The sequence below is a fragment of the Dendronephthya gigantea genome, unplaced genomic scaffold (genome assembly GCF_004324835.1).
Source record: "Dendronephthya gigantea isolate DGI-Jeju-01 unplaced genomic scaffold, DenGig_1.0 000158F, whole genome shotgun sequence".
In the NCBI taxonomy this organism is placed as follows: Eukaryota; Metazoa; Cnidaria; class Anthozoa; order Malacalcyonacea; family Nephtheidae; genus Dendronephthya; species Dendronephthya gigantea.
Genome location: NW_021163168.1, coordinates 423,319 through 434,945, shown reverse-complemented (window position 1 = coordinate 434,945; position 11,627 = coordinate 423,319). Strand labels below are relative to the sequence as shown.

Below are 11,627 nucleotides of genomic sequence, written 5' to 3'. Positions count from 1 at the left end.
ATAGATTGGTAAATATGTTTTTAGGAGCTATTTTTGCTCTTGTCGATTTTCTGCTCCTCTGCTAAAGTAAATCGGATAGCCATAGGACGTAACTATAGCACGATAACTAGGAAACCTTGAAGCCTGATCCCCATATGTCGCTGACGTACAGTCGGCGATGTATTGTACTATGCGGCCATTGACGAAGAAAATTTATTCAAAGTAACAAAGCACTTAATTCATCAGTGATCACCGATCTTCAACAGAGCCGTCAGCCGTTCCAAGAGTTCTAAGGACATCGTGCATCAGTCATCGTCTCGACAATTTCCCGACACGTTCCTAATACAACGTGTAACCAGAAACTCGAAAAAGAAATTAGTTCAGGTGCGTATTGAGGATTGCAAGTTTTGTTTGAGTAACAGGCAAATCCAGAAAGAAGCCAATGTAGAACTACATGCTGTTCGATTACAAACAGCGGAAACGCGCTGGTATACAATCGTCGTTTACAAATTCTCTATGCTAACCAGCTTTTGATGATCATGAAGAAATAACATTTATCTACAACGTGTATTGTGTAGGTTTCTCATTTATCGCATAAGAGCAGGCGGCGCTATTTCTTTTGCAGTCATTTATTTGGTATCAGTTAGCCCTTTTGGGTGATAAAGCTTGCCACATCGAACTCTTTTAGGACGAATGCCTATATAAATGTATCAAATTTTCGCAAGAGGCGCCCGCTTTGTTGAAATATGGGAGTTTTTGCTTTCTATTGTGAATACAGTTTATAAAACTAAATATGCACATCCATTTTTAAAAAGCAATTTGTCCTAGTTTTTAAACTAGCCCAATTCTAAAAATTTTGGACTAATTCGTCGTTCGGGTTTTTGGGGTCTTTTTCCGCGCGGTGGTTTTGTATTTATACTATTACACAATAAATTAATTTGGCGATCACGCTCGGGTTTTGGCGCCATAAATCGGAAACGCATGCGCAGATTGAAAATGCACAAACACAAATAGAATCTTGAAAGAATTTCCATTCGTTTGGTATCAAAATTGTTGTTTTTTGACAAATTTGAAGTTCGGGTTTTTCGGTATGTTCTTCCTGTACATCTTTGCGATACTGGTTTGCGTAGTTTGACGTAGTGAATTTTTACCCGCTTCCCTTCCAGGTCCACATCTATCACATTAATATCATATAGTTTCCTGTCTTCTTTTGCACTTTTAGTATCTTTAATCTTAGATACTCTCAATAAATCGCTAGAAAATCGTTCCGGTGCCTTAACCTGCCTCCTCGGACGGTCAGCTATCTTTAATATTTTGCCTCGCAAACTAACAATATCGAGGCCTGGAACTAGTAAAACAAATGTCCATGGCAATAGGCAAAGAGTTCGATATAGTCTAGCGGTATACTAATCCGATACATATATATATATATATATATATATATATATATATATATATATATATATATATATATATATATATATATATATATATATATATATATATATATATATAGTCAATTCAAAAAAGGTTGACCTTACAAAATATATAAACCTTAAATATTAAGCGCGCAAGGGATGATGGGTAGCAACTTATTTTGGGTGTTTAATCCCGCAAATATCGCTTGGAACAATGAAAAGTGACCTACACAGCATCTCACTGGCTGTAGCCATTGCTAAAATTCAATTTTTGCACTGTTTAAGGCAAAAAATAAGCTGCTACCCATCATCCCTTGCACGCTCAATGTTCAAGGTTCATATATTTTGGAAGGTCAACCTTTTTTGAAATGACTATATATATATATATATATATATATATATATATATATATATATATATATATATATGTATTTATTATATATATATTTATATATATATATATATATATATATATATATATATATATTGACTTGTTTTGATAACCGGATATTGCATGAAAAATCTAGACCTCCTGTCATAATCCTTCCCCTCACCAATTTCACATCTCAGGCTTAGGACTGAGCAATGGCTGGTTTAAAAGGAGGAAGGACAACTACAACAAAGATGAGATTTTATTCATTAGAATCAAGTCATATAGACTACCACCCGATTATATTGTGGTTCATTCGAGGTGACTCCCACTTAACATGCAAGGTCTCAAATTACCATTAATAACAACCTTAAGAGTGCTCAACTCCCATAGGAGGGGCTAATACTAGAAAGCCTAAGGGATAGGCAGCGTACGAGCGCAATACCGTACCTTCGACGACTAGATGGCGCAGACCGTTTTCCCCGACATTGTCGCTAGGTTGTTAGTGCTCAACATTTAAGGAGCGAATATATTGACTTGTTTTGATAACCGGATATTGCATGAAAAATCTAGACCTCATGAAAAATCTAGAAGGATTATGACAGGAGGTCTAGATTTTTCATGCAATATCCGGTTATCAAAACAAGTCAATATATTCGCTCCTTAAATGTTGAGCACTCTCAACAATATATATATATATATATATATATATATATATATATATATATATATATATATATATATATATATATATATATATATATATATATATATATATATATATATATATACACCCATTTGCAAAAACGTTGGCCGCAGATAGATAGATACTCGAAGTCTAATTAGAATTGCATATGATTACATTTGCATGGGATTTCAATCATATTACACAACATATGCAATTCTAATTATTATTTCGGGTATCTATCTATATATCTATCTGCGGCCAACGTTTTTGCAAACGGGTGTATATATATATATATATATATATATATATATATATATATATATATATATATATATATATATTGAGAAAAGCTATCATTGTAACATATTATTCACGTATATATAGAATTGTTATAATATTTTCCCACCATAAGGCCTTTGATGTATTTTACCAGTTAGTAATATTAATTTATTTAATACTAAAAGATCATTGCAATTTAAACTCCAATTTTGCCCGACTGATGTTATGTTTATCATAATTCGAACGCGTACAATTTTCTTCCGCGAGGTTGACGTGCATTTAATTATCCGTAAAATTGAATTGACGTCAGTGTCCCAACTCACTGCGTATAATTGCCACAGAGCGAGCGATCTCAGTTTAAGCGAGCGAGCGAGGCAGCAGACCTAATTTGTGTTGTGGCCCAACATTTCTCAATTTTTTATCGCAAGGAATAGTGGTCGTGCGCAGTCAATGCCCATCGCACACGAGAGCTATCAGCTGAGCTGACGACCCCGCGAGGCAGTTAGTGCAGTTCGAAAACCATTCGCACACCTGAAAAACTTGCCTCTCGAGGCGAATTCCTAACGAAAAATATCCGCACACGAGAGTTACTTGTTGAGCTAACAGCCTCGCCCTCGCGAGGTCTTGCATGCTCATTAAGTGATGAAATATAAGTTCGGTAAAAGTGAAAATATACAAAACGGATAGACCAAACAATAATTAAAAGCGTTCTAACATTTAAAGTATCGAACGAATGAAGGAATTAACTGAAGAGTACTTCTCCTGTCAATGCTTGATTTTACCATCATCTTCCTTTTATATATAGACGTGGAAAATTTGATTGCAATTTTGCCTTTCGAATAGCGGCCTAATTCGACTTCGAGAATATAGCCGCTAGGTAAACGTTATATTGTTTCAGGCATTGTATACAGTTCACAAACGTTAATTTAAAAATATACACTGCATAAATAAATTTGTATTAAGGTACTGAAACGTGACGTTTACCTTTCTACTGATCATGCTCCGTGCAGCCACAGGTGCAGTTTACCTGAGAAGCCTTCTGTTTCGATCTCTTTCTTCAAATAGAAGATCGTTCCATGGTATGAGATTGTTTTCATTATTTTTACTAAATTCAATGTTGTCTGTTTAGGGTGCCGTAAGGAGCCAAAATATATATTCTCTTATCCATAAATTTCGTAATTTCTTCATTTTACCTTTCTTCAATTTGGAAACCGATCACATGATCATAATCAAAGATGCATTTTAATATTTTTTAAGACGAAGATTACTTTTTCCCGCATTTCTGTACAATTTAGCCAGAACAGCAAATTACAGCACGTCGAATAATGTCAGCGATCATGATTTCGAAGTTGATGTGCTGGTTGTTGGTTCTGGTCCGCTTGGATGCACATATGCAAGGAAATTGCATGAAAAGGGACGCCGTGTCTTCATGATCGATGCTGGCGCCCAGCTCTCTGAGATTCCTGGCTGGCATTTGAAAAACTCCTTCTTATACCAGCGGAATGTCAACCAGTTTACTGGTGTGATAGAAGGTCACTTGCACACTCTGTCGGTACCACCGGACGATAGCGCTGTTCCAACGTTGGATCCTGGTGCCTTCGCAGTGGATCGAGATAAATATAAAGGGTACACTTACTATGGTCATTTTCACCTTCAGATAGATAGACCGGTTATTATTGCTTAAACTGTGCGATTTCTCTTTAGATTTGTCTCTGAAAATAAAAATCCGAGACAAGATCCTTTCGTGAACCTTCCAAAAGCCGCCGCCACTTATGCCGTTGGTGGAATGTCTACCCACTGGACTGCATGCACCCCGCGGGAATACCCAGAATATCGTAGCGATCTTATTGACTCTGAGACATGGGATTCACTGTACCGCGAAGCTGAATCACTTCTCAAGACAAACCAGAACATGTTTGACGATACAAAGATTGATGATCATCCTGGTGGCGGTGCCCCGGGCGGAATAAGGCACTTCATCCGTAACCACCTGGTAAGAGATACCCTTCGCGAGGCTTACCCACATCTCAATGAGCCGAACGAAATACCTCAGTACTTGCCGCTGGCTGGAGTTAGACGTACTGACGCACCAGAATACATCACATGGAGTGGTGCTGATACGGTACTTGGGGACGACATGCTAGCAAAATTGAAAGAAAATGATGGAACCTTTCAGTTGAAGGTATGTGAAACGCGACGTCACGTTGAGATTTAGATGCGTTACAGGACGTGTTTTGTATTACGTCCACACATTTTAATGACCGTTTTCAAGATGGAAATAAAAGATAATTCGGTCAGGTATTTTTCTTCAAGTAGGCTTTCCATAAGATGCGCACGCGCCAAAATATAGAGCTATGATGGAAAACCTAAATAAACTTTTGGAACAAAACATGCCCATCAATTGATAAAATATAATTTAAGAAAAGGCGAAATATACAAGATGATTAGACACAACAATCGTTAAAAGCGTTCTAGCATTTAAAGCATCGAACGAAATGGAATTCATATAAATTTTCCTGTTTTCAACCGGGTGACTTCAGAATATTTTTCGAAAACAAAAGTTCCAACCTAAAAGTTATGAACACCCGCGAAAAGTTAAACTTTGTAATCCATTTAAATTGAAAATACATCTTAAATTTCAATCACTCCGAACACGAAAACGTCTTGTGGCTGGCGACATATATTTTTTTAATAAAACGTGCCTCAAATAAAAGTTCGGAAACTGTCGTTGCTTCGGAAGCTGTCGTTGATTTGATAAGCAAAATGTTTTAGACGATAAATTTGTTAACTGTGACCTTTGACTGATGCAACTTCTGGAACTTTCGGGATGTTTTTATTCTTAGTTTCTATAATGCAGTGTTTATAAATGCGCTACAAATATGGCTTTGAAGACATAGAATGAAATCACTTTTTCTTACCGCTATTTCGAGCCTTCGGAGACGCTCGGAACTGCTTTTTAAATCTTTTCAATATTACTTACAGGCAGAGTTGACGCATTCGCAAACGTTTTTTCACGGTTTCTGGAGAATTTTTCTGGTGATTTCAGTTGTCAAATCACGTACATTCCATATGATTTTTCCCAACGAAATTTGCGGATGGATGTACACTTCAATAACTCAAATTTCTCAACAGAAATCAAAATCCTAATAAATTATTTATATTGCTATGAAAAGTCACAGACACTTGCTTTAGAATCAGTAGCGTACGTAGTCAGCCAGACGATTTAGTCCGCTACGCTAATATTTTGGTATTAAACTAGCTAAATCGGTTCCCTTTATTAGTGATTTAAAAATTAAAAGCATGGTTTCCATTAAATCGTGATTGTCGTGAACGAGTCATTTTCACCGATGAGAAATAGTCAAGTTGTAAATTTGTCTTTATTACTGTATTGAAATCGGTCATTGTTAATTGACCGCAAACAAATAGAAATATTCTATCACATCAGCCACTTTGACATATTTACGACACCTGCGACTTATTGTGCATTGGGTTACATGCCCTCTTGTCAGCTACCTCCCATTTCATGCCCTCCTGTACGTAGCTGTCTATTTTGCCAAATATTTACCTGAAGATGCTACCTTTACATTAATTGAAACAAATTGAGATGTTTTCAAATTTATTAGGAAATGTGGCAATGCCGGAAGCTGCTATATACTGATCCGGACCAGGGGGCGCAAAAGGTGCGGTATGCCGTCGTGAGAGACCTTCTCGAAAAAAAGGACCTCATTATTAAGGCTGATACAATCGTTTTAGCAGCTGGTGCTGTTCTCACACCTCAAATCATGTACAATTCCGATATCGATCTTCCCGCCTTGGGTCATTACCTCTGTGAACAACCACTGGCATTCTGCCAGGTAGTTCTCCTGCAAAGCCTCGTGGATAGCATCGAGAAGAATCCTGATTGGAAACCGATAGTGGATGCGTTTCGCAAAAAACACCCAAATGATCCAATCCCGATACCTTATACTGATCCACAACCACAAGTATGTAAATAAACGTATTGTTGTGTCCGCAAAATGTGTGCAGGCCTGGTCGAATTAACCCGATATAGAAAATTGAATTTCCTTATAAGTTGTGCTGGTGATCAGTTGTTGTGGTTCATGTTGATGTTTTGTGAAATATTGTGATAGCCACCATATCTGAAAAAAGATTATCTGTCTACGAGCGGACTAATAGGCATGGTTTGGGTCCAAAACGCATAGCCTAATACTTTGAAAATAGTATATTGGACCATTTCCTTACCGTAAAATCGCACGTACATACCAAATATTCTGCAATATGGACAGCTTCTTTTGCATGTATATAAAAAACCTCCCACCCAGCATGCCTGTTGTATGCCTGTAACTCTATACTATGAATGCTTATTATGAGGTAGTAGGGCAAGACTTATTGACGACGAACTGGCCAGCAAATTGGGTATAGCTAATAAAATTTTGCGAAATCCTAGCTGTCTACGGCAGGCCGATGTCGATCTTATTTATAAAATTATTGTAATTTTCTTCAGTGTTGGATTCCTGTGTCAGATAGTCGTCCATGGCACTGTCAAGTGCACCGTGATGCATTCTCGTACGGAGGCGTGGCTCCAAATGTCGACACACGTCTGATTGTCGACTTACGTTGGTTTGGCAAGATGGAACCAAAGTTTGAAAATCACGTTTCGTTCTCGTCCGAAGATAACCTGAACCGGGACACATTTGGAATGCCCCAACCCACCTTCCATGTCAAATTGTCCGATAAGGATCGTAATCTTGCTCACGAAATGATGGAAGATATGCTTGTTGCAGCTGGGAAACTTGGCGGATTCTTACCCGGGTCAGAGCCATCATTTCAAGAGCCAGGGCTAGCTTTACATATCACGGTGGGTGATACATATTTAGTGAAACAAAAAAGTGAACAACTTCTGTGCAAGTTACCAAGTAGTGTTACGAAACTCTTAAACAACAGTAGATACATGCATCAATTCATTTGACAAGCGCTATTAACACTTGTCTTTGGCCTGTGTTTGTATCCACTGCATGTACACAATGCTCAGCTGCTGATATAGTACATATTAACTCGCCCGATATTTCTCGGATTCTTTCAGGGCACATGCCGAATGGGCAACAGTCCTACAGACAGCGTTGTTGACACCAACTCAAGGGTGTGGGGTTTTGAGAATGTGTACCTTGGTACCTGCGGTGTCATTCCCGTTGGAAGCTCCTGCAATCCAACACTCACAGCCATGGCTTTGGCCATCCATGCGTGTAAGAGCATCGAGAAAAGCGGTTAATGTATCGACTCATATGCACGTCGAATTTTTTATCTTTATTGCACACCTATTATATCCATTCATAATCATGAGCCAATAAATCATAAATAATTCAATAATGTAATGTTATAGCTACGTCCAGTCTACTCTTGACTGCACTCTTGATTAATTTCTAGATTGCACTGTACAACAGATTAAGGATTTTTCCTTTTAAGCCATTTAACTATATGTCCTGCATATAAATTAAAGTAAATAAGTCATACAAAATAATTGAAATGACGACGTTTTTTAATTATTAATATATGTAATGACTTATACTTATACATTTCGAACTTTGTCTCGTTCCTGATTGGTCAGAAAGCACCGGCTAATTCTCAATATTCTGTAAGACTGTATTTATTACGTAATTTTAGCTGCGGACGTGCTCAGCGTTCAATAATGATTTTTTTGGATCGAACTTGCATCCAAAAAAACAATTCATTGGTTTTGAGTATATAGCTACCGATCTATGTGAAAACATTTCGCGACTATCCTTCTCCCGTGTCGTCGTAATGCGCTGTTTTTGTAGAAAAATATCAAACAGTTTAAGCTTGAGTTTAAAGTGATTAATGTTTCTTTGCAAAGTTCAGCGATGCGCCAAGTTTGCTCACTCCAGTCTTCTTGTTTTTTTATCTCCATTCCAAATAGAACACCGGACGGACAATAACAAATAAGCATACATATAACCGCTAATAAACAGGTAGAAAACTTTCCTGAAGTGACTTTAGATTTCTTTGTTTCAATATATCTTTGTTCGGACCGATCTGAACTTCCCATAGGTATGACGATCCCCTTCCTCAGTGTTTTTGCGATGTAGAATATTCTGACGTTCAGACAGAATATGACGAGGAAAACAACTGAGAAGAAAGCCAATGTTATTGCTTGTTGCTCTTCATTCAAGTCGTAAAGTCGTAAAATATACAATACTCCAAACGGTGACTGAAAAATCACAAAAAGAGCCATCAATCTCGATCGTGTTATAAATATCTCGTGGACAAATGGATACGCCAAAGCGAGATATCTCTCAAGAGTCATCGTCAAAAGCGCGGTCAAAGATAACGTAAAAAAATGAGGTAAATATCGCGATTCAACATTCTCGGTAAAGCTTTTGAACATCCAGCTATATATAGTTTCAAAAGTTATCAGTGGATGAAAGACGGCAACCACAACGAGGTCGATGCACGCCAAAATAAGAATCATGAAGTAACATAATTTTCTTCGCAGCTGTGAGCTCAGCAAACTCAGTATGACAACTGAGTTTAAAAATATTCCTGCAAATGTGAAGAAAACGTTCACAACACACAAAAGTATAGCGGTGACTTTAAAAGACGTCGTTGGCTCTTGTGTTGTAGCAAATGTGACGTTCATTCCGTAAAATTTGAGGAGTTTACTCTTTGACACTGTGATGTATTTCGTATCTCCGAGGATTAAACTAGCCTTGAAACCTTCCAAAATGCATTAGTGCATGCCATTATGCATTTAAACATCTGCCCAAAAACTGAAGCATGAATAGCTTAATTATGATGTGTTAAAAAATATCGAAACCAGACTCAGTTTGCATGCAGTTGAAGAGCTAAACACAACCATTAATTTTGCCCTATTGACCAGAGGTCGCGGCAAACATCCTACAAGCCTAGAAATTCGACGATTTTTAATTTTGGCTTTCCACTTTATATGCATGTGTGTGTATTTTATAGTTAAGTTTTGTATCCATATCTTAAAGACGAAAATTGCAAATTAGTCAATACCAGTAGCGGACATCTTGCACTCATTTCCGTTAATGAAGAAATCAACCGACCTCATAATACGTTGTATATAATTACGGTCACGATGCCTATCGAAAACGAGGTTAAATTAAAGAACTTCCTGTTACCCATAGCAGAATTAAATACGTACTACATAACTGAGGTCGCTATTAACGCGCAATTTTAGGACGGATAGTATCGAAACTACAGCTTGTTTGTTCCCCATGTTCTAAGAAGTGCTTTATTTTAAAATGTATTTATTATCGGCCATGAGCGCGTGTTGGACTGGGCTTGAAACGTTACATCATCGTTTTCAAATTTATCCTGATAAGTTGTCCACACGTATCCGCTCAGCCGGCGTTTTCAAATTTATCCACACTCTGGAGAGCGTTTTCAAATTTATCCGTTTTCAGTGGGCGAAAACGCCGAATACATGTGGACGAATCCCTTTTCAAATTTTTCAGCCAGCATCTTGGCTTAAAGTGGAAGTCAAGTCCGTATGTAAACAAACGGTTTATTTACATTTTGAACTTCACTATTTTTTTAAAATACGATGTGCTGTCTGAATTTCTAACACTATTTAGGTTCGTTACGCTTCTAAATTAATATGAACTAGAGTTTATGTTTAGAATAAGTAAGAAACACGCGAAATTTAGGCAATTTTCACATCAGAGGTCCCTCACTTGTTATGAGCAGAACCTATGCGCAGAACGGACTTGACTTCCACTTTAAACATATGACGTCAAACCTGAATATAATTTTCTGTTATCGAAATTACCCGAGCCAACATGAGTGTTCTAAGCATTTTATTGCACGAATTTTTAATTGTCTTATCAACGTTTCCAAGGGTGACTAATTTTGTAATGCTGCTCTGTATAAATAAACACTATTTCGCTCCATATTGAAAGTTATTAATATTTATCACAGGCTGGGCCTAAATTTGTAAAACTAGCCTTCATATATAATATGTATGTACATAAACTCATTCTAAAACCATAAACATGAAGCTTATTACATATTTATTCTAAGGAAAGAGCATTTTTTTTGGAAATACTTTCGGATGCCACAATCGTTCCATAGCGAAAGCAGAATTGCTGAAAATCTTGAGCGTTTCTCTCATGTCATACTGTATTCAAGAATCAGAAAGCGTTCGGAGCCTAATTTTGTGAAAGCATTTCGCGACTATCTTAATTCTCTCCATGTCTCCGTAATGTGTTGTTTTTGTATTCGATGATGCGCCAAGTTTGAACACTCCAGTCTGTTTGTTGTGTCAGTTTTGGTAGCAATATAACACCGTTTGGAATATAACAAGCAAGCAAACACACAATCGCCAGTGAACACGTGGAAAACTTTCCTGGATTCATTTTTCCCTCGATGTGCTTTTCTCTGAAAGATCTAAGGTTCCAATAGGTACGATGCATAATATGCGCTCTTGTTTATTTTCTACTCGTTTATCACGTGACAACATTAGAAATGCATTCTATATTGGAATACATTATAATTTATCTCTTAACACACCTTCAGTTGAAAAAACAGCTTTATAGATAAGACTAAAAAGGCCATGCAGAATTCGAAAAGTAAACAAAAATACTCCGAAAAGTATGAATTAGTGTATATTGTACAAATTGAATATGTTCTTTCGAGCACCTGAACAAACTATAAACAATATTATATGCGTGAAGATGTTTGCAATTCTGTACTACAAGCACAGCAACTTTTTTGTCCAAACGCTTTTGGACAACACATTCTTTCCACGTCGACGCAATGCGCTGTTCTTGTAAAAGAATATCAAACCATTCAAGCTGGAGTTTATAGTGACAATCGTTACGGTCCAAAGATGAATAGCACGTAGTGTTTGGTC

General features: G+C 37.2%; 1 protein-coding gene across 1 annotated transcript; it reads left to right on the top strand.

Moving 5' to 3' along the window:
* Positions 1-265: 265 nt before the first annotated feature.
* On the top strand, positions 266-8,651 carry LOC114537518 (pyranose 2-oxidase-like). The gene is made up of 7 exons (XM_028558561.1): positions 266-363; positions 3,698-3,813; positions 4,030-4,360; positions 4,439-4,916; positions 6,358-6,717; positions 7,239-7,592; positions 7,818-8,651. The coding sequence occupies exons 2-7, from the start codon at positions 3,732-3,734 to the stop codon at positions 8,001-8,003; spliced, it is 1,791 nt and encodes a 596-aa protein (XP_028414362.1). The 5' UTR covers positions 266-363; positions 3,698-3,731; the 3' UTR covers positions 8,004-8,651.
* The last annotated feature ends 2,976 nt before the right edge of the window (positions 8,652-11,627 follow it).